Source organism: Lissotriton helveticus, chromosome 7 (genome assembly GCF_964261635.1).
Source record: "Lissotriton helveticus chromosome 7, aLisHel1.1, whole genome shotgun sequence".
Lineage (NCBI taxonomy): Eukaryota > Metazoa > Chordata > Amphibia > Caudata > Salamandridae > Lissotriton > Lissotriton helveticus.
In genome coordinates, this window is record NC_136068.1 from 1,200,531,991 (window position 1) to 1,200,555,838 (window position 23,848).

Sequence of the window (23,848 nt, forward strand, 5' to 3'; positions counted from 1 at the left end):
CTGTTCCCCAGAGGGAATACGTCTGTTCCTACGTGACTTCAAGGGTCACTATGTATTACGAGATTTTGATCCCAGATTGTCTAATGTTCCGCAGCATTTATGGGCGCAAGGTCCAACTGATGTAGGTTACATGCAAATCACACCCCATCGTGTGACTCTCAAGTCAGGTGTAGTGTTACCACGAATCAGACAGTATAGATTGCCACCTGAGGCTGTAGCAGCCTTATCCAAAATTATTGACGAGCTCATGGCTCAAGGAGTAGTTGTAGAAACTGACTCCAATGTATGCAATTCTCCGATCATTCCAGTCATGAAACGTACTGATCCAAATGCACCCCCAGTATATCGATTAGTGATTGACCTACGAGAACTTAATAAATGTATTATTCCCCAGTATCCAGTTGTCCCAGATATCTCTTCCCTATTGACAGCCATTGATTCCGAAGCCTCATTTTTCACTGTCATAGACCTCAAGAACGCATTTTTCAGTGTCCCCATTCATCCAGACAGCCAGTTCCTTTTCGGATTCTGTTTAAATGGAAGAAGCTATATGTTCACACGAGCTCCTCAAGGTTTCACAGAAAGTCCTAGTATTTACAGTCAAGCACTCAAGAGACAACTAGACAACATTCACATGCCAACTGACACTGCCCTGCTCCAGTAGAGCGAGCATCCCTTACAGTCTTGTATTTCCTAGCCGAGATGGGGCACAAGGTGTCCCCTTCTAAGCTTCAATTCTGTGTCCAGCAAGTGGTCTACTTAGGACACTTACTGTCCAAGAGGGGTAGGCAGTTGACACCAGACCGTATCCAGTTAATAGCGAGTCTTCCTCAGCCCAAGACCCAGAAGGAGGTACGTGCTTTTATCGGCCTCACTTCTTACTGCCGACAATGGATTCCTCAGTATGCATTTCTAGCCAAGCCACTGATACAGTTAACGACACAGGAGGCAGCCGTATCGACTGTCCTCTCTTGGACATCTGAACATACACTCAGTTTTAATGAGTTAAAGAAAGCTTTATGCCAAGCTCCAGTTCTAGCTACACCAAACTACAGTAAGCCTTTTACACTTTTCGTCACAGAACGTGAAGGTACAGCATTATCTGTTCTCACACAAGATCAAGCAGGACAGTACAAGCCTTGTGCTTATTTTTCGAGCACATTAGATCCTGTAGCCCAGGCTCTGCCTGCGTGCCTCAAGTCAGTTGCAGCCACAGCACTAGCTATCAGACAAAGTGATTCCATAGTCTTAGGACACTCCCTGACAGTACAAGTTCCACACTCCGTGGAAGTTCTTTTAAACCGAACACAGACTCAGCACTTGACAATTGCACGTTTAACAGGTTATGAATTGACACTGTTTCAGCCACACATAGAAATCAGACGCTGCAACATCCTGAACCCTGCTACACTGTTACCATCAGTTACTTTAAGTCCAGACACACACGACTGTGTGGAAGTAGTTAATATTACGACAAAGCCAAGACAAGATCTGACAGATATTCCGTTACCAGATCCCGACCTGACACTTTATGTGGATGGTTCATGTATGAGAACAAGTACAGGAGAACTAGTCGCCGCGTATGCAGTGACTACCGACACCGAAGTTATTGAAACACACCGTATTGACACCCTGTCCGCTCAAGCAGCAGAGCTAGTTGCTCTGACACAAGCCTGCATACACGCCAAGAACCTGAAAGTTAATGTTTACACAGATTCGCGCTACGCATTTGGAGTCGTACACGACTTTGGAGTGCTCTGGCAGGAGAGAGGTTTCATGACTTCTCATGGAACCAAGATTCAGCATGGTCTCCTTATTCAAGCTCTGTTAGATGCCATACATTTACCGACATCCATTGCTATCATGAAGTGCAAAGCACATACGAAAGTTACTGACATTATTTCTCAAGGTAACAATCTAGCAGATCGCACAGCCAAGCTTACAGCACAGACTCCAGACATTCCAGTTAATCCGACACAGACACACACTCCAGATCCGACTACATGTATGACAGTTAAGGACCCTACACAAGATGTCAGAGATATCCAGTTACATGCTACTCCTGAAGAAATCAAGAAATGGTCCGAACAAGGAGGAGTCCAGACAGATCAAGGATGGTTAACGAAGGGTAGAGCCACTTGGTTTCTCCCTGACTCTATGGTTCAAGTCATTATCAATACCGCACATAGTCCAGCACATTTAGGAGAAAAAGCTATGTTAGACAGTATACAGAACCTTTGGTTCAACAAGCATTTACGAGCTGCAGCCAAGCAGAAAGTCCGTACCTGTATGATATGTTGTCAGTTTAATCCAGGTAAAAGTGTCCCGGTGGAACAAGGTGGATTCCAACCCCCTGACCACCCTTTTGAAGTCCTCCAGATGGATTATATTCAGATGGAGCGATGTCGAGGTTTCAAGTATGTCCTTGTAGTTGTATGCGCCTTGTCCAGGTGGACAGAAGCATATCCAGTTCCAGATTACACAGCCGCGACCACTGCCAAGCAGTTGGTTCGTGAGTTCTTCCCCCGTTATGGACTCCCTAGAGTCGTATATTCTGACAACGGCCAGCCATTCTCATCTGAGTTGATGAAGCATGTTTCCCTTTTGTTAGGATACCAGTGGAAGTTCCATTGTGTACGCCATCCTGAAGCAGCAGGTCTCGTAGAGAGACATAACCAGACCCTGAAAATTCGCATCGCCAAAGTTTGTAAAGAGAAAGGTGTGGACTGGCTAGTAGCTCTGCTAGTTGCCTTGTTCTATATGCGCATGGTCGCACATTCCAGATCAGGTCTGTCCCCGTATGAGGTCGTTTTCGGCCGCCCCCCTAACATGTGGGGTACTCCTAGACCCCGAAGTATTACCGATGTTTCAAGTAATATGCTGACAGATTACCTAGCTTCCTTGATGTCTGCCCTCAACTCTTGTCGTTCACAGGTTGCCGCTGCATTTCCAGACAACACCGAGGTGGCACCGCATGAAATCGTTCCAGGATCCATGGTCCTTGTCCGGAATTTTGACAGCTCAAGCACGCTGGAGCCACGCTGGAAGGAGCCCCGACAGGTCCTCCTCGCCACCCGTACAGCCGTGAAGTTGGAGGGTCGCAAAGGCTGGGTGCACCTTTCACATATAAAGAAGTTTTATGGACTGAAACCCGTCTCAAAGAACATTTCCCAGGATTTGAAGGATTGCCAAAATATTGTTCTCAAGGACTGTCCCGCAAAAGACATTGCTACAAACTCTCCCCTGTTAGAGAAAACTCCGCAGCAGGAGTATAAGTTGAAACTCCGGTCTAGTAAAATAAGTCAGCCAGTTTGATTGTCTAAGTCCTCCCCTAGGTGAAACGGTTAGACTGTTTCTGACATGTATAAAATAGACCCCCATAGTGAGAGAGTTAGTCAAAACTCAATCCGATGTATCGTTTTTCTATGTTTCATATTATTTCTCAGCATTATGATTTCCTGCACCAGTTATGCGTTTTACCTGTATTTTCCAGTTTCTCATGTAAATACGTCTTCTAATGCTACAGTAGAGCACACGTTTAGTGATCTGCCTCCTCATGAACTCTCTTACCGCCTCGCTATGCGAAATAATTCTTTTATCCGCATGCTACATTATTCACACCAGACCAGCAATGCCACTAATTGTTGGGTGTGTGGTCGACTCCCCCCTTTCCAGACACCGAAGGGAGTTCTGCCACTCTTTCCTTATCCTTTTTCACATAATGGTTCGTGTGGAGCATGGTCCACGTTAACGTTATCCTCAACAGATATGTCTTTTCTTAACAGTACGTGTTTTCCAGACAAGCAAGGTCTCCCCCACAGAACCGGGTTAGATCTAGAAAATGAAGTGTACAATTTAGGTAATTATTCTTCGAATTTCATGTTCCTGAATGTTCAGTCTGATTCTACTCCAGACTTACCTGCTATTTCAGTACTACCAGTCAAAGGCGAATTATGTGTCCGAAATAATGGTTCCGTACATGTAGGACATAGTGATTGTACTACTATTGTCAAGTATAGTGACAGTAGGAAATCTATTTTCAAAGCTTCACGTCATTCTTATTTTATTTGTGGTCAGACCGCATATGTTAGTCTGCCCCTCGATTGGGAGGGAACCTGTTACATTGCCTTCCTACTGCCACCAGTTTTCCTAGCCCCATCTGATTATCATAGAAACACACATCTAGTACACATTAGACATAGAAGGGAGTCCCCCATTGTCGATTATACTGAAACTGCCCTAGAACAGTATACAGATTTCAACAGAGGTTTCTTCTTCTTTATAGGACCTATCCAGAATAGTAAGCTGATCCGTAGGTTAACAAGAACCCTTGAAGTAGTAGTCAATGAGACTGCCTCTGCTCTAGGTAACTTAACTGAAGAGCAATCTGCTATGAGATTTGTCGTTTTACAGAATCGTCTCGTCCTTGACGTCATATTGGCCGATAGGGGCGGGGCCTGTAGAGTCATCGGATCTAGTTGCTGCATTTTCATTCCAAATAACGCGCCGTCTGTCTATTCAGCTATAACCAGACTCCATAAAATTGCCCATCTGTTACACCAAAATCCAGGCACCTGGACATGGTCCGGTTGGTTCTGGAATATAATTTCCGCTTGGGGATGGAAAGTCTTGTCTTTTCTAGGTATTGCAGTAGCGATCATATTTAGCTGCTGCCTCTGTATACAATGTGGCCCTGCGATTTGCGGCATTTGTGCTACCTCTTGTATTCCTAGTCCCAAGCCCCGTTCTAAATCCCGTTCCAAGACAATTCGAGACGAGCAAATGATACTGTATGAAATGATAGATGGTATCATGAATATTGATGTTTCCTGATGAAACGTAGTGACAAGGAGGGAATGTGGAAAAGTAAATTTTGCCATGTTCTGTGTCCCTACATGTCATCCATCATATGTTATCTGTGCATGATTAATATGCATATGTTATTCCCCATGTTCGATTAAAGACGCAATTATAGTTGTGTCCACCTTTAGTATGTCAGTTTCCAGTTCTCGTGAATACTACGAATATCAGGCCTATGTAAAGCTACGTTGCCACGTTTCTCAGTGTGCACGTTATTCCATTGTAAAGTCCCCGTTTCTAGGCCTCAAAAGGGCCTGGACATCAGATTCAGCTCCTGTCTCCTGAAGCCCTCGCTGAGGAGCGATACAGCCCCCACCTGTATCCTCGACCCTTCACTTACTTCCTGCCTCGCAGTGCCCGGCTCAGCTTGGCTCTGCCTCTGAGTCTGCCAAGAGTATGTTATGATTCTAGCTATCAGTCCAGTCCTCCTCCTCTGCATTCCTAAAGCTACTGAACTGCATCAATAGTTTCTGTCATTGTCTAGCCTTTACGGCCCCATGTTAGAGAAATACTGTATTAATGGTCATTTAATATTCTTCATCACGCACTACATGTAGAATAATGCATGCTCCAGTCTTAGAGTCTGTTCGCCTTTACCCCGATAACTTCTAGTTTATATCAACATGTTCTCTAAACATCAGATACTAGATACTGCTTAGGTACATGTCGCCCTGACTCTCCAGACTTCAGTCTCTGCTCCTAGCACAGAGTTCGAAGCCCCCAGCTTCTCCTAGTGATACGTCATTGCCAGTTTGCGCGCACCATCAGGTTAGAGGTCCCGGCTCCTTAGGTAGCCCCCTCCATGGTTTCCGCCCCATTCATGACATATTCTGTTACGTTTGCATCACATGTCTGTGTATACGCCCTGTTACACCTCTTTTCACCCTTATCTTTCGCGACTGCTACGCGTCACGCTTTCTGCTCCACCCACTGCTACGCCTATTGCAATGTAATGCTATGTGTTTGCGTTATGTATATATGCTCATGTACTGTTATTAAAAGTTATCCTTCCTTCCTTCCTTCTTATCCGTTCCCCTTGTCCCGATCCTGATCCTGGCAGCGCTGCCAGGGCCCTGCCATCCTATTCCTATGCAGGCTGTCCTGTTCCTGTCCTTATGCTGTATTAAACCTGCAAAACTCCTACTACCTCGAATCTTGACTCTTATTTATTGAGCTATCTGTTATTCATTTATTTAACCCAAAAATAGAGGTATTATTTATTTATTTACCACACTATGGGTGGGACCCAGGAAGGGGGTGGATACACCCCTTTCCTTTGATCCAGGCCGCGCTGGAACTGGGGCTGGTGTGCCCCAGAACCGGTTTGACCGGATTATGCAAGGGGCAGCCTTGTGCTCCCCATGCAGTGTCTGGTTTCTTTCAAACCTCCCTGCTACAATCCACTAACTCCTGTCTGGGGTGGTGTGACACCTCCCTGCGACAGGAAACCCTTTGTCCAGGCCCCCTTGGCTGAGTTTCGGTCAGCTTCAGGGGGTCAGACTTGTGTCTGTGGCAGAAGCATCCATTTTGTGCATCTGAGGCTCTTTTAGAAATTAACCGCATTTCAGTAAAGTAACATGTCTTCTCCCTCTAGAGGGGTGGAATGCTATCCCCGTCGCCAGAACTGGCGAGGGGATAGTATTCCAAATCGTATGACACCTTACACAACATGTTTTTATAAAGCCAAACCAAAGTTGCTATATAACCGCGAGGATTATAATGCACTTAATAGTATATGGTATGGCATTATCCTGAAACAGCTTAGGGATTTGTTCCAGACAGCTGCAGACAGGCTCAGCTCATGCTAGAGCTCCATCTCACATTAAACCACACACTCTGCCTCCAGGATTGATGAGGCCTTCCATAGGAGTGGCTCACAGGTTTATATGTGTCCAGATATAGGTTTAGATATAGGTATACTATATCTAAGCAAGAGGTGATTACACCACCTTGCCCCAGCTGAGTGATCAGCCAGTTGTGTCAATTTAAGAACCAGCCAGGGGTGGCAAAAGATATGCTGCAGCCCCTGGTAGGCCTTGGTGGCACCTATGCCCTGAGCACCTATAGTGCATGGTACAGGGGCTGACAAGGAGTCCATTTCCAATTGTGGTATGTACCTAGGGTACATGGAATCCATTTTACAGAGAGAGCAGATAGCCTGGGGCCCTGATTAGCAGGGAACCAGGCCAACTAAGTCAAAAACCAGCTAAACACAAGGCAAATAATCTGGGGTAACCATAGTCAGGTAGCCACCTTCCTACAGCTGGCATATAGGGCATGAATGGAGCAGGAGGATAGGAGTGAGGGACTCCTAGATTGAAAGCCAGAGGACCCATGGGACCCGAAGGTGCGCCAGAGGGGTACCACGCCCTTGAAAAGACACCATACATAGCGTTCAGAAACGCGGATGGGTCCTGGCCTGGGGACGGAAAGGGTGGCTGAAAACCCTCAGGCTGGTCTTGTGGAGGGTTCGGATTCGGCTCTTCGGTAGGTGCGGAATCCGCATCCACCTGAACCTCTTCCTCTTCTCGGGCCGGGGACGGCGCTGGAGACGGATTCGAAGCCGGAGTCGGCGACTGCACCAGCGACTCCGAAGGCGAGGCCTCACCTTCAGGTTCAGAGACATCCAGCGTAACCACCTTAGAACGTACCTTCTTCGGTGACCTCGACTCCTTACCGGAACGACGTCGGGACTCATGCCTCCTCTTCTTATGCTTCCTCTTCGACTTTGAAGCATGATCTGAAGCGGACCTCGAAGACGACTCCTCTCGAGATCCGGATCTTGACTTTGACCTCGACCTTCGAGAACGAGACCTCGAAGATTTTCCTTTTCCAGCCTTAAGCTTCGCTACCAGGAGCCTGGTCTCTCTCTCCCTCAGGGCCTTCGGGTTTATCTTCCGACAAGACGAACATCCATCCACATCGTGATCAGAGCTCAAACACCAAATGCAGTCCTCGTGCGGGTCAGTTATGGACATCATTTTTCCGCACTCCCTGCAGGGCTTGAAGCCGGTCTTCTTTGTCGACATCGTCAAAGAGACAAACAAAGAAGCAGAAAACGGTAACAAAAAGGCAACAAAGTACCAGTTGGCCACTGAGATTCCCGAAACAGTTAGCGTCGACGACGCGGAAAGAAGGGAACTGATGTCATCACGCCGGCGTGGGCCTATTATAGGCGTCGGTGACGTCAGCGGAGTAGCGTGCGATGCCGTGTCTCTATGACGTCCAAGTCCACGTCGGCGCGAGGCTACGAAAAGAATTTCCAAATGTTGCTGACGCAAGGGGATATTCACAATGTGAGGAATTCAAACGGCAGATGTATCTATCAGAAATTAGTTTTTCTGCAACTAAAATGTTAGTGCCTCATTGATGAGGTGTGAAGGAAAATGCTACTTACCAGTATGCATCTGTTCTTGGCATGTAGAGCTTCAGAGTTACACACTATGCATAGATGGCCACCTAGTGTTGGGCCTGGATGTTTTCAGTTTGTTTTGTTGTAGAAAAGTCTTTGGAAGTCACGGGATAGGTGACTCCTCCTTTGGATAATACTGCGCATGGGCATCGGCTCCATCCCCAGATTGTTTTTCGCCATTAGGGAAGTGATGGAGCTGTACAAGAAGCAGTGATGTCCATGTGATTTGTATCTAATTAAGATAATACTGGAACAGTTAAAGGTAGCCGGGTGGGCGTGTGTAACTCTGCAGCTCTACATGCCAAGAACAGATGCATATTGGTAAGTAGCATTTTCCGTTCGAGGTATATGAGCTGCAGATTACACACTATGCATAGATTGTATAGCAGTACCCACCTTTAGCGGCGACCACCAGTATCTGTTGCAGTTGTTTGAAACAGAGTTTTTAGTACAGCCTGGCCCACAGAGGGTTGTTGTTTAGTTTGCACATCTACACAGTAATGCTTTGTGGATGTGTGCGGTGTAGACCATGTGGCTGCTTTGCATATATCATCTAGGGGAATGTTCCCTAAGAATGCCATTGAATCCCCTATTTTCCTTGTAGAATGGGCTTTTGGAGGAATTGTTAATGTACGTTTGGCCTTGTAATAACATATTTGTATGCATTTAACAATCCACCTAGCGATCCCCGATTTTGATATGGGATTGCCTTTATGTGGCGGTGAGAAAGACACAAAAAGCTGTTTTGTTTTCCGAAAAGCTAGTGCCCTTTCGATATAGTATAGTAATGCTCTTTTGACATCTAAGGTATGTAGAGCTCTTTCTACGACTGTGAGGCTGCGAGAAAAAATACGGGCAGATCAACAGATTGATTTAGATGGAATGGTGAAATGACTTTATGAAGGAACTTAGGGTTAGTACGAAGCATTTGCAGAAAGGGTTCTTGAATGGTAAATGCTTGTAGTTCACTAACTCTTGAGAGAAGTAATGGCTACTAGGGAAGCTACTTTCCAGGTTAAGAATTGCAATTCACATTTATGTAATGGTTCAAAGGGAGGTCCCATTAATCTTGTGAGAACCACGTTTAAGTTCCACACTGGTGCAGGTGGCGTCCTGGGAGGAATTATTCTTCTGAGTCCTTCCATAAAAGCTTTAATAGCTGGTCCTCTAAAAAGAGATAGGTGTTGTCTATTTTGTAGGAATACTGCGATGGCAGCGAGGTGTAGCCTGATAGATGTGTAGGCTAAGTTACACTTTTGAAGGTGTAGTAGATATCTTATGATGTGTTGAAAAGACACGTCTAAAGGATTAATTTGGTTGTTTTGGCAGTATATGACGAACCGTTTCCACTTAGCGACATAACATTCTCTAGTAGTGGGGCGTCTAGCTTCTTTGATAACATTCATACATTCTGGGGGAAGGTTGAGGTAACCAAACTCTATGACCTCAGGAGCCAGATCGCTAGGTTGAGTCGAGCTGGGTCCGGGTGTCTGATCTCTCCATGGTTCTGTGTTAATAGGCGTGGAGATAGGTTTAGTTTTTGGTGTGGTACTACAGACATCTGCAACAGCGTGGTGTACCACGGTTGCCTGGCCCAAGTTGGAGCAACTAGGATGAGCTTTAGGGAATGTTGTTGTAGTTTGCGTACCACTAACGGAAGTAGTGGGAGAGGAGGAAAAGCGTACGCAAATAGTTCTGACCAATTCATCCATATCGCATTGCCTTTGGACAATGGGTGTGGTTATCTGGCGGAAAAGTTTGGGCATTTTGCGTTTTTGTGGGTAGCGAAGAGGTCTATCTGAGGTTGTCCCCACATTTGAAAGAGCGGATGAAGAACTTGCGCATGAAGTTTCCACTTGTGGATCTGCTGTGTTTGACGACTTAGCAGTTCTGCTATAGTGTTTTGCACTCCTGGGACGTGTTTGGCTAAGTGAAAGATCTTTAGTGGTATAGCCCATCTCCATATCTGCTGTGCTAACAGAGAGCTGCAGAGAGTGTGTCCCCCCCTTGTTTGTTTAGGTACTACACAGCTGTCATATTGTCTGTGCGGACTAAGACGGCTTTGCCTGACACTTGAGTTTGAAATGCTTTTAGAGCTAGCAACTCTAAGTGGTTGATGTGGAGTAGCTTCTGTTGCGGTGTCCACCTGCCTTGCATGGTGTGATGCAGTAGGAGAGCTCCCCAGCCGGAGAGCGATGTGTCCGCTGTCATGACTATTTGAGGAACTGGCTCTAGAAACGGTCGCCCTTTGGAAAGGTTTTTGGTGTTCCACCATTGCAGAGAACGATGAGTCCGACCGTCTACCAACACTAGGTCTGTCAGTTGACCCCGAGCCTGGTTCCATTGCCGTGCTAGGCACTCTTTAAGTGGACGCATTTGCAGTCTTGCGTGAGGTACTACAAATATGCAAGATGCCATCATCCCTATGAGCTGCATGAACACTCGAGCTGGTAGCGAGTGTTGCAGTTTGAATTTTGTTAGGAGAGTTTGTACACTTGTTATCCTTGCTGGAGAGGGATAAGCTAGTGTTAGTTGGGTGTTTATTGTAGCGCCGAGATACTGTTGTATGTGCGAAGGTTGAAGGTGCGATTTGGTGTGATTTACTGTGAATCCCAAGTCGGGAAGCAGTTGAATAGCTTGAGTGTGTTACACACACTGGCTGTATGAGCTGGCTTTTATGAGCCAGTCGTCCAGATATGGAAAGACATGAATATGTTGTCTTCTTAAGTGTGCTGCTACTACTGCTAGGCATTTGGTAAACACCCTTGGCGCTGTTGTGACTCCGAATGGGAGCACTTTGAACTGGTAGTGCTGCCCGTCTAGCACAAATCTGAGATTTTCTGTGCGCTGTGTGGATAGTAGGCGTCCTTGAGATCTAGAGTGACAAGGAAGTCGTTTAGTACCAGCATTGGAAGTACTTGTTGGAGTGTGACCATATGAAAATGATCCGACTGTATGTAAATGTTTAGAGGTCTGAGGTCTAGGATGGGTCTTAGAGATCCGTCCTTCTTTGGTATTAGGTAATATAGGGAGTATACTCCTTTGTTTTTGTGATGCTCTGGAACTATTTCTATTGCATTTTTCTGCAGGAGGGATATTACCTCCTGTCTGAGCAATGTTAAATGTTCCTGTGACATTGGGCGCTGCTTAGGTGGTATGTTTGGGAGGGGGGGTGGGTGGGGGGTAGATGTTATTTCCAGATAATAACCTGATTGGATTATTTGGAGCACCCACCTGTCTGATGTGATGTTTTCCCAGGCTGGCAGGTATTGTGGGAGTCTTCCCCGACAGGAGTGGAATGGGACGGGGGAAGGGGAAGGGAGTCATTGGGCAGGGGTAGAGGCAGAGCGGGAGTTGTTATTTTTACCTCTGCCTTTGTTATTGTTACCCTCTAACCCCCCCTTTGGTAGCCCTTGTTGTAAGTGGACTGTGTAGGGGCTTTGTATGAGTTAGAAGCTGTTTGAGGTATCTCCCCTGGTGGCACCTCGATAGGATGAGCAACGAAATGAACGTCTGGGAGCCTGCGACTGCAGGGCTCCCATAGATTTGGTGGTGTCTGTATCCTTTTTCATTTTTTCTAGTGATACATCTACGTTGGGTCCAAATAGGTGTTGCTCATCAAAGGGCTGATTAAGAATGGTACTTTGTACCTCAGGTCTGAACCCTGATATACGTAGCCAGGCGTGTCTGCGTAGTAAGACGCTGGTGTTAACTGTCCTAGAGGCAGTATCTGCTGCATCGAGTGCACACCGAATAGAGGTGTTTGTGATGTTTTTTCCCTCTTGGTTAAGCTTGTTTGCTCTATCCTTGTACTTGTCAGGGAGGTACCTCATTAATGACTCTAGCTCGTCATAATATGCCCTGTCATATCTGGCTAATAATGCCTGTGTATTGGCGATACGCCACATATTTGCTGCTTGAGACGCTGTTCTTTTCCCTGATGCGTAAAGTAGCTTAGACTCCTTATCTGGTGGTGCAGTCTCCCCTGATGACTGTGAGTTTGCCCTCTTGCATGCATTGGAAACTACAAGTGAGTCTAATGGTACTGGACCTTTAATATATTCTGGGTCTGAGGGAGCAGCCTTATATTTTTTCTATATACCAGGGTGATGACCCGAGTTCTGATTGGGTCCTTGAAGACTTCAGGGGCATGCTTGATGACTCCTTTGAGCATTGGTAAAATGGATGAGGACCTTTGTGCATTATCAAAGGTGTCCATTAGGAAGTCTTCCTCAACAGGGTCTGTATGCATGTCTACTCCATAATATTGTGCAGCCCTGTGAATTAATTCATTAAACCCTATAGTGTCTTCTGGTGGGGAAGGCCTTGAGGGGTATAAATCATCCTGAGGGACATTTGTGACATCTGGGGTGGTATAATCATCCCACGAGTCAGGGGATCCTTTAGGCGTGGCTGGATCAGGTATGTTACCCCCCCATATCATAGGAGCTATCATCCCCATCTGGTATGATGGAGGATGCTGGGGAATGCTGTGGTATGGGAGGATGTGGTGATGGTACAGGTTAAAGAGAAGGGGGAAAGCAGTCTTAGGGGAGAGGTAGCCATGTCCTCCTTCTTGGAATGCGGAGCTGGAGTGTCCAGTGGTCGCTTTTTTGAAGCCAAAATTAAGTGTCCAGTGAGTGGATCCTTAGCTAGAGTCTTTTGAGCAGGGTCTGGATAAGGTAAATCCTCTGCAGGAGGGTGATCTTTTGGTGCGGAGGAAGGTTTGGGCACCGAAATGGCTTGTTAGGTTTCTTGGCAATGTCTTTCGGCTCCGAGGCTTTTTTCGGTTCCGAAGATTTTTTCGGTTCGGTATGGTTTTTAGATCCGATGGTTTTTTCGGTTACAGTGTTTTTTTGGAATCCGAAGCGTGTTTGCTTGGTTCCGACTTGGGTTTCGGTGCGAAGGAGTAGTGGTATGTTTCGGCGCAGATGGTTTGGATGTAGGTGTAGTCGGTGCCGTTGTCTTTTTCGGTGCCGGTAGATGTGCTCCGGCCCCGTCTGATGATGTCCTAGACCTCGGAATCTTCTGCCTCGGAGCTGCTGTCGACGCCGTGTTGTTCTGGAACGTTGACACCTTCTTCGAAGATGTCGTCGAGAATCGTAGCTGAAGATCTTTGAGCTATTGTTCTCCTCGCTCTTCGTCCCGTATAGTCTTTTTGGAGCGGAAAGAGGCACAAGCTGAACAGTCCTTTGCCTCGTGCTCCGGAGAGAGGCAGTGGTTACACACCTCATGAAGGTCAGTGTGGGGAAACTTCGACCCACATTGAGGACACCTTTTAAATGGCGTCGTTTCCATGAGCTGGAGTCGATGCCTAGCTAGGCCCTAAGGCAGTCGACCGGAATCGAGATCTTCGATGTTGAAGAGTAGCGCTGTACTGGAAAGCATTCGAAACTAAGTTTTGGAAGTTAGTGAGGATTGTGCGCCGAAGGAAATTGGCTCTAACACAGAGCGCTGTAAACACATCCGATGCTGGTGGCGGAAAAAAACAATCTGGGGATGGAGCCGATGCCCATGCGCAGTATCATCCAAAGGAGGAGTCACCTATCCCGTGACTTCCAAAGACTTTTCTACAACAAAACAAACTGAAAACATCCAGGCCCAACACTAGGTGGACATCTATGCATAGTGTGTAATCTGCAGCTCATATGCCTCTAACATACTGTTCCAAGAGCAGAAACAATGGCTAGGGTTTGGCAGGATGGTTTGGGGAGGAATATGGCAGAGTTTAACCCAAGCATGGCAAGTTACTAGTGTCCAGGAACTTCACTAACTTAAAAGGGAACAGGTGAGAACTGTCATTTTACTGCTAAGTGGTACCCGAAGCCTGGAGGAGAAGGTTTTTTTGATCCTAAACACACTTTAGTGCCTCGACTTTAGTCTCAGTGGAAGAGGGAGCTAACTTAAGAGTGGTTCATTACCTGAGACACACCCAGACATGTGCCACAGGCACCCACCAGGGGCAGAAAGGTTTTACCACCTTGGAATTTCCTGAGAATCATGCACTGAGAGTTACTTTACAGTGAAAAAGGATGTGCAGCAAATGTGGAAATTTTTGTCCACAGGGCAGCAAATGTGCAGGGGTTATTTCCACCCATCGTCTAATTAATTAAACAAAATTAGCACCTCATCTAAAACCTGAAGGGCTGGATCTGCTCTCAATTGCACCCATAAGTGGACTCCCAAGGATTAGCTGGCTGCTTTCCTATCTGGCTACCGGGCATTAAGCTGCTAGAGGTCTTGTTTTGCTGGAGAGATTGACAATTTACTACTGTACTTGGACTTCACTGTGTTGGATAGCCTCAAATGGAATACGACCTGACCTTTAAGAGCTGTCCTTGAGTTCCTGGAAGCCTTAGAGGTGGCTAGGAGGAGCAGCTCCAGAAAGTCTGAAAAGTTGAACTTCAAAACTTTTTTTCACTTCAAGAGACCTCTAGCTCTTCAGTGGAACTTTTCAGCAAAGGTGTCCTGTTTCAGAAAGACTTCAGATACAGCTTCAGACTTGCCCCGCGGGAAGATCTTGAGTTTCAAAATACAATACTAAGTCTGAAGGTAGAAATCTTGAATGGGCTAAGGCACAAAAAGTATTCGCCCAAAATGAGGACATCCATGGCAAATAAAGTTGCATAATCCGCCCCTTGTTTTTCCGTCAATACATACTGCATCAGCAGAACCACGATTAGCTGCTTTCCAAACTTGAGAAGATTTCATTTCCCAAGACACATAATACTGCATAGAAAACAAAAGTAAAGTGTCTTAGGCAACACTAACATGCCTAGGTCTCCCCAGTGGTCCTAATCTGGTGATACCCAACGTGGCTCAAACTTCAAGATGACACCTGCAGCCTCGACCTGCATGGGAGGTTATATAGCGCAAACTCAACCCAAAGGTATCAGAGCATCATACACGAGCTCCAGTTGCGTTATAGACGGACACATTAATTTTGTCCGGCACAGGAAGATCAAATGATTTGCCCAGGATCACAGTATGTTGAGCGTCTCTGCTGAGACTCTAACCTGGTTCCCCAGCTTCGAGGTCGAACTCTCTAGCAGTTAGGTTTGATACTTACCCTAGCCTACCATGGAGGAGGAGAGGTTACACAGGCTGTATCCAAGAAAAGCAGTACATTTTTGTATTGACACCTTAAAGGACGTATGCACGAATGACCAGATGTTCAATGGCAAAACACGGCAGTACTAGAACTGATCAATTCTGTGTCAATCAGACAGAATAGGCATTAATAGAATACCCACTGTCATCATACCACCACATTTGAGATGATAATTCAAGAAGCCTAAAGATAACTGAAGGAAACATGAGACCATCTTCAAAAACAGAAAATCAGTTTCTGTAAAAGATGAGGAAATGGATCCTAATTTCAGAGAGACCAAAATGAAGATCAGCCGTCTGGCGGACTTTGGGTTTATAAAATTAAATTATAGATAATTTCTAAAATGAGGCTATACCTTTTCCTCAAATATTGAGAAAACATCATCACAAAGGCAATTTAAAAGGGGAACAAGAAAATGGCATAAAAAGTGGGAAAGGAGAAACAGAGGTAGGGGTAATCAAGAGGGAAAGTACTAGGAATTAAAGTTAAAGGGTGTAACAAGTGTAATTAAACTAGGCAAGAGACTGTGATAGAGTACGAAGGGAGAAAGCTAACATAACAGCTATACTACAGTATTATTATTATTATAGGTAGTTTTGTAGCGCGCTCTCCTACTGGGGAGTATCCAGGCACGTTGCGGAGGTGACCAAACATAACACAGAGAGACAGCCTAGGCCTGACAAACAAACAGATGGGTCTTGAGATCCTTTTTAAACTTGGATAGACACTGGGCGGTACGCAAATTAAGAGGGAGAGCATTCCAAGCCTTCGCAGTTACCACTGAAATAGATTGGCCGCCCAGCCTAGCCCGCTTGTAGCGGGGAAGAGTCAGTTTGGCCATCGAGGCCGACCTGAGACAGCGAGAAGGAGTGTAGAAGGAAAAGCGCTTCCTCAGGTAGCCGGGGCCTAGGTCATGGACAGCTCTAAATGACAGCACGAGAGATTTGAACATAATTCTCTGGGCTACAGGGAGCCAGTGGAGCGCACGCATATGTGACCGAGCGCTCTGCCATTTCGGAATGCTAAACAAGAGGCGGACCGCGGCGTTCTGGACAACCTGCAGTCGCTTGACCAGATACGCCGGGATACCACAAAACAGTGCATTAGCATAGTCCAATCTGGACAAGATGAGGGCACGCGCAACCGTTTCCCTAGCTTCTCTGGGCAGCAGAGGGAAGAATTTTCTTAAAGCCCTTAGCGTAGCAAAACGGGTCCCTGACAGCTTCTTGATATGGTCCTCAAATCTGAGGTCTTCTCCGAACCAAATTCCGAGGTTCTTAGCCAGGCCTCCCATCACCTTGGGACTAGGAAAATCCAGGGGCCACTAATCATTCTTAAAGTTGGAGGGGAAGGACCGATAGAAGAGAACCTCTGACTTGTCCTCGTTGCATTTAAGCTGGGCCATCGCCAGCCAATGAAACACCGAGGAAAGACAGAGGTGAACAGCGTTGTATCCAACTGGTCATCCGGCCAGGTAAAGAGCAGTTGGGTGTCATCGGCGTATCCGATGACCTTAGCCCCAAGCTGTTCGGCCAGGTATATCACAGGGGTGATGTAGGCGTTAAACATCAACGGGCTCAAAGTGGAGCCCTGAGGGACCCCCGTGCAGAGTGGTTTGGACGGCGGCATCCATACTTGCTGCGTCCTATCAGAAAGGAAGGATGACAACCACGCCAGTACCCTGCCGCCAATGCCAATCCCAGACAGTCTAGCAAGGAGGAGATTATGGGGGACGGTATCGAACGCGGCAGAGACGTCCAAAAGAATCAGGACCGCTCTGCCGCCACCATCCAGGCACTCTCGAATGGCCTCCGTCACCTCCACCAAAGCTGTCTCTGTGCTAAAGGCCGCCCTGAACCCTGACTGCGCCGGGTGCAGGGCATTGGATCTCTCGATAAAGCTGTCCAGTTGGCGAAAAGCCACCTTCTCACAGATCTTCGCCAGGGCAGGTAGCAAAGATATAGGGCGATAATTTCCCGGTACCGTAGCCTCAAGCCCTGACTTCTTCAGTAAAGGAAGCAGCATAGCTTGCTTCCAGCATCCCGGGACCGTGGCAGAAGACAGTGAAAGGTTCACAATCTGGGTGACCTCAGTACATACAGTAGACGCCACTCCAGAGAGAACCCGGGCAGGGCAAGGGTCAGAAGGCGAGCCCGATTTCAGGGACTGAAGGAGAGCCTGAACATCAGGCTCCTCAGCCACTGAAAAATCCAGAAACTGCTGTGAGGGGCAGTGGACTGTTTGAGCGACAGTAGTCATCAGAATAATGCCTGTGGGCAAGGCAGCGAGCAAATCCCTTTGAATTTTTTCAATTTTTTTCACTGAAAAAAAAGGATAGCTCCTCGCACCATTGAGAAGAAGAAGGAAGCAATGGTGAGTCTGCCACAGGGGATAAAAAGCTTTTAACAATAGAAAAGATCTCACGGCTATTGTTACTAGCTGTAGCAATCCTCCCAGCATAGTAACCACCCTTAGCTAATCTGATGGCGGTATAGTATTCCCTCTGGGCAGTCCTCAGGATTGCTTTAGCCTCTGGCTGATAGTCTCGTCTCCAAGCCCGCTCTAATTTCTTACAGCCACGTTTCAAATCCCTTGGATCGGGCGAGAACCATGGCTGAGAAGGGATGCAGCGAGGTCGGGACGGGGCATTAGGCTTTGTGGATTCTTTGACTGCACATTCCATCCACCCATTAAAGCTACTAACCGCCTCTACCAGCTCCCCGCTGATTATTGGTCAGGACTTAATTAAGGCTCGCTCAAAGGAGGCAATGTTGATCTTTGAAGGGAGGTCCAGGACCGGACCCGTGCTCACTATCGAGTCCATCCACCTGCCAGGCAAAACTGACCAACTTGTGGTCGGACCGCGTCACTCTATCCGACCTAAGTGCCACAATGGGAAAGTTGGAACAGACCAAGTCGAGTAAGTGACTCCCCACATGAGTCGGACCTTCCATCCATTGTTTGAGTTGGGCCAGTTCCAAGATCTCTACTAAGGCGCGCCCGCCATGCGCGACTGCTGCGCGCTACCGGAGGCATGCTAAATTTATAGCTAGTCCTCTCTCCACCAGCTAGAACGCTGCCACCAGTTCTGCTGGGGAGAAGGACTACCCCTAAGATGACCGCCCGCCCTCCACTCGACTGTAAACAGCCTGCACGATGTAAGGGGCCAGAAAAGACACTAGGAGCAAAGTGGGTAAGTCAAAGCACCCCCGCAATGTACCTGCACAACAAAAAAGGTTAATCCAAGTGAAAATACAATTTTTAAAATTTTACGAAAATCGGCGTTTTTCTTTCTTAAATGAGCAGCTAATAAAGTAGAGCTCGAGTTATGGGCCACACGCTCAGCAGAGGTTATAGGGAGCTGCCACCACCCTACTCACACCGCAGGCAGGACAGAGATATTGCACTGCAGGTTGTGTAACTAGAGTGTAGGTAGGGTTAGAGAAACTAAGGTACAGGTAGCAATCTTGAATAACGGTGTTAATAGCACCTAATATTCCTCTCCTTGCTTTATAAATAAAAGACCTGTTACATGCCCATCTTTTTATCAGTGCTTTTTCAGATATTTTTAACTATGCTTTAGTGTTGATATTCAACAAGTATGTGATGTACATAAAAACCATCTGTAAGTGTCTCCTCCCTTGTCAGACCTTTCAGATTATCTACAGCAACACTCCTCATCTTGATACATTATTCTTTCTACGTTTTAGTAAATTAACTACATCTTGTTATTGATGGACTCGTTTTAACTTCTGCTAACTGAATCGTCCAAAAGCAGATTACATGAACGTTGCCATTTATGGAATGAGTAACTAAAATAAAGAGCAGCATCTGAACTGCTATATTTAAAAAACACATACAATGTAAAATATTCGTGAATGACCACCATTACAATTTGACGAATATCAGTAACTAAAAAAAGAACAAAAATACTTACTACATAATTGAATATGAACCTGCTGTGACAGAGTTTAAGGTGTTTAAGTAAACTGTAGAGTTTTCTGCAGTTCAGTGTACACCATGGGCAATGAAAATCATCCCTGGCTTCTGTCTGCTGTCGCGTATTGTTGTTGTATAAGAACTAAGATAGAAAAATATAGTTACTTAATAAAATAGGTAATTGGCAGTAAAACACACTAACTTAATTCATACTGATTAAATGATTTTCTATCTAAAGAAAAATAAATACAATTGAAACTCTGCAGGTCCCATAATCAAAAAGTGCAAACATTATAATGGAATTGACTGCTTCATTGCTAGATTCCCTCATGCTTTTCTGGAAACTAAGCTTATTAACTGAAACTACTATGCATAGCTACATAGCCCCAAGTATCATACAGTTTTCTAAACGAACAGGCAGTACCTACCTCTAGTATGGTCAAGTTCAAGGTTAGAGAAACAAGCACAATTACAAATATTTAAGAGAGGAAGACTAAAATATTATTGTGGTTCTCTTGCATGGACATTTTTCACAGATTCACACGGTTGGAATATTTCCAGCCATCAGGGTAAGAATCCTGCGTCATTTTAGTATCATATGTTTATATAACTACTAAGTACAGTTAGCCTTCAGCCCGTTGACATTCAGCTTTTCCTCTGTTCACGCTAATTGTTGAAATCTTCCACAATTTCAAATATAGGTTTGTGCCACACCATAGCGGTGAAAATAATTATGGTCTACGAATACGTTATTTAGAGCAACTGTACTGATAAAACACATTTATCACTACAGAGCATAGATCAAATTAAGAGTTCATTACTACACTGCAGCAAAAATGACTGTAAAAAAACGTTTTACTGCCTCACAGATTGAATGTAACAGCTACTTTACAAGAAGAAACAACTCTTCTAATAGTCATGCTGTCTCTTTATTGTGATTCTACTGCACTGCTCAAATTAAACCTCTTGCATCCTTTAAATATATGTTGTTAAAACAAGTAAACATTAAACAATACCACAGGATGAGCCATATACACATGTCTGTAGAGCATAACACTCATTTACTAAAATTATTGAAGGACCGGCATCACAAGTCACTTACGGCTTCGCCTCTCCAATATCGCGGCCCCTCCCCTCACTCAAAGGTAAAAAAAAAAAAAGAACAACTTATTTACCTTTGGTAACACTTATCAAGTAGAGACTATATCTAGCTGCAGTTTCCCTACCTTAAAATAACACCCATGTGTGAGACTGAATCCAGAAACCTTTTGAGCAGTGCCTTTGTGCGTCGGTAGGTGGAGTCAAAAGGCTCTGCGTCACCTGTGCCAGAGTGGTGTGTGCGATGCCTATGTAGGCGCCAACCCCAGCCGCTGACAAATTACTTTTCGCAACCTTTCCATCCTAGAAGCACGGAACCACAAAGCTTGCTTATATATCTGTGTGCAGACACTGAGTACCTTCTAAGTGTTAAAACTATATGGAGAAATCCGTTCCAATAGCTGGGAGGATCTTTGAGTAAACTGCAGCTAGACAGTTACGGTAATAACTTACCTTGTAGAGACTCTAAGTAACGTAATCATCTGATAGGGACTTCTAGCCGCAGATTCCTTGCCCTGGAATAGATACCTAAGCAATACCTTTTTGGAGGTGGGTCAGATTTAGATCAAGAAGTCCTGGAGGACCGAAAGGACAAGTGCCTGTCACGGTGGATCTGACTGTCCAGCAGTCAGATCTATATTGCTTGGTAAATGTGTGCAGTGATGCTCATATCACATCCATAGAGATGTCCAGGACAGGCACTCTGCATGATAACGCAGTGGTTGCAGCTTTGGCTCTGGTGGATTGAGCCCTCAAGCCCTGCATGGGGGCCCTGCTTTTTGGCCAGCGCAGAGCATATTTTAATGCAGAGTACAATCATCACGAGATCGCCCATTTCTGCATAGCCTTTCACTCCAGCGAACCCTTACGAAGAGCTGGTAGCGTCCTCCTCCAAAGCTCCCTCCTCAAAGGTGTTCTTTAGTACCATCAATGTAGAAAGAAAAGCTCTTTTTGGGTCTGGTTAATGGAGTCGCTCCTTTTTGGAAGGGTGAAACGGAGCAAAGAAGGTCAGCAGTGTGATGGTCTGGCCGACATGAAAGGCTTCTCGCTTAATCCAGCTCACAGGTAGGTTTTGAAGAGCTAGTCCTTCAAACGGACAGGGCACCTACTTTTGAGGTGCTCCATGCTGAGAAGACCGTACTAGTCAGCACAATAAGGTATCACTAGAAGTGGCGGGACCCTGTGTCCGCCCCTTGAATCCAGTGGTAGGTAGAATTCATGTACCATACCATGGTGTAGATAGTTTTTTTTGGTCCTGACGAATTGCACTGTATCATATTGAACACTTAGCATGAAACATGTTGACCAGCAAAATAGAGTAGAGAATTGCCCCCCTTGATCAATGCACCAGCGAGCAGCCTCTCTTCACGATTTTAATAAGGTAGATTACCACATTATTAACCCCTCCGCTGCACCGAACGTTCCGCGCTGATGCGGAACGTTCTATTGCGCGGACGGGGCCGGAACGTTCATCTGACGTGCGCAGCACTACCGAGGTAGTGCACGCGACATCCGCTGAACGTGAACCGCACGGAAGGGGTTAAACTTACCCAGTGGACTATCTAACCTTTTTTTAATTCACTACCCATCCACATCTACACTCTTTCCCCTAGGGCCCTCACACCCACGGCACCATACGGCAGGAACAAAAGATCTCCGCCAAAGTGCCACTATATGGGTGCCCGTCGGGTATTGCACCGCCGACCCGACGAGGAGAAAACCCAGATGATGAAGCTGGACACCTAGCTTGCTTGGTGTCTGAGGGTATTAGTTCCGACGGGGAGATTCCCCCCCTTCCCCCTAAGTGTGCCTCCACCCTCGTCCTGGTTCACTACCCTAGCTACCTTACCTCCTTGATTGGGGAACTGCGTACCATGCTTTGTTTAGCTGCATTTGGGCTTGTACGCTGGACCCGTTAAAGATTGCCCTAATCGTCCCTCTCTCAATTGTTCGACATGAAAGGGCGTCACAACTTTCGGCAGGAAAGAGGCACGTGCTCGCATAACTAGTTTGTCTAAAAAATGTCCTGTATGGACGCTGACAGGATGTGTGCAGTTCGCTAACCCTCCTGGCTGATTCCATAACCAGTAGAAGGATAATGCTACTTACCAGTATGCATCTGTTCTTGGCATGTAGAGCTGCAGAGTTGTACACTTTGCATAGATTGCCATCTGGTGCTGGGCTCGGATGATCGCATGTTTTGTATTCGAAGTAGTCTTGTAGTCACGAGGCTGATGACTCCTCCTTCGGTGGACAGTACGCATGGGCTTCGGCTCCATCGTTAGATTGTATTGCCAGTAGGGTTAGATGGAGTAGTGAGAAATAGAAAGTGTCCATGCGTGATGTATCCAATTAAGATAATACTGGATCAGAGAGAGGTATCCGGGGAGGAGGGTGGCCGTGTACAACTCTGCAGCTCTACATGCCAAGAACAGATGCATACTGGTAAGTAGCATTTTCCGTTCGAGGCATATGAGCTGCAGATTGTACACTTGGCATAGACTATATAGCAGTATCCTCCTTAGCGGTGGCTACCTGTATCTGTTTCAGTAGTTTGAAAAAGTGTTTTAATACAGCCTGGTCCACACTAGCTTGTTGTTCTGTTTGCACATCTATCCAATAGTGTTTTGTGAAGGTGTGTGAAGTGGCCCAAGTTGCTGCTCTGCATATGTCATCTAAGGGAAGGTTCCCTAAGAATGCCATAGATGCCCCTAGTTTGCGGGTTGAAAGAGCCCTAGGGGGAATGGTTAATATGCGTTTGGCTTTAAGGTAGCATATTTGTATGCATTTTACAATCCACCTTGCAATTCCGGTTTTCAATATAGGATTGCCCTTATGAGGTGGGGAGAAAGCTATGAAAAGTGGTTTGGTTTTCCTAAAGGGTTTTGTTCTTTAGATGTAATACAGCAATACTCTTAACATCAAGAGTGTGTAGCGCTCTTTCTGCCACTGAGTCTGGTTGAGGGAAGAACACTGGTAGTTCAACAGACTGGTTTAGATGGAAGGCAGGCACTACCTTGGTAAAAATGTTGGATTTGTTTTAAGAGCCACTTTGTTATGATGAATTTGTAAAAATGGCTCCTGTATGGTTAATGCCTGGAGTTCGCTCACTCTTCTGAGAGATGTGATGGCGACTAAATTGCCAATTTCCAAGTAAGGTACTGTAGTTCACATTTGTGTAGAGGTTCAAATCGAGGGCCCATTAGTCTAGTAAGGACTATATTGAGATTCCACACGGGGGAGGGTGGAGCTCTTGGTGGAATTATTCTTTTAAGCCCTTCCATAAAAGCTTTTATTGGGGGAACTCTAAACAACAACAATTGTTGTCTGTTTTGCAAGTAGGCTGCTATGGCAGCTACATGTAATCTTATGGATGCATACGCTAGGTTACATTGTTGTAGATGCAAAAGGTAACAGATGATGTTTTG

General features: G+C 45.9%; 1 protein-coding gene across 1 annotated transcript in view; it reads right to left on the bottom strand.

Moving 5' to 3' along the window:
• Positions 1 to 23,848, bottom strand: part of SUZ12 (SUZ12 polycomb repressive complex 2 subunit) — a 979,834-nt gene that overhangs the window by 382,168 nt on the left and 573,818 nt on the right. Inside the window, exon 12 of the mRNA XM_078654391.1 lies at positions 19,321 to 19,464. Coding sequence (XP_078510517.1) covers positions 19,321 to 19,464 — 144 coding nt within the window. The remainder of the gene's footprint in view (positions 1 to 19,320; positions 19,465 to 23,848) is intronic.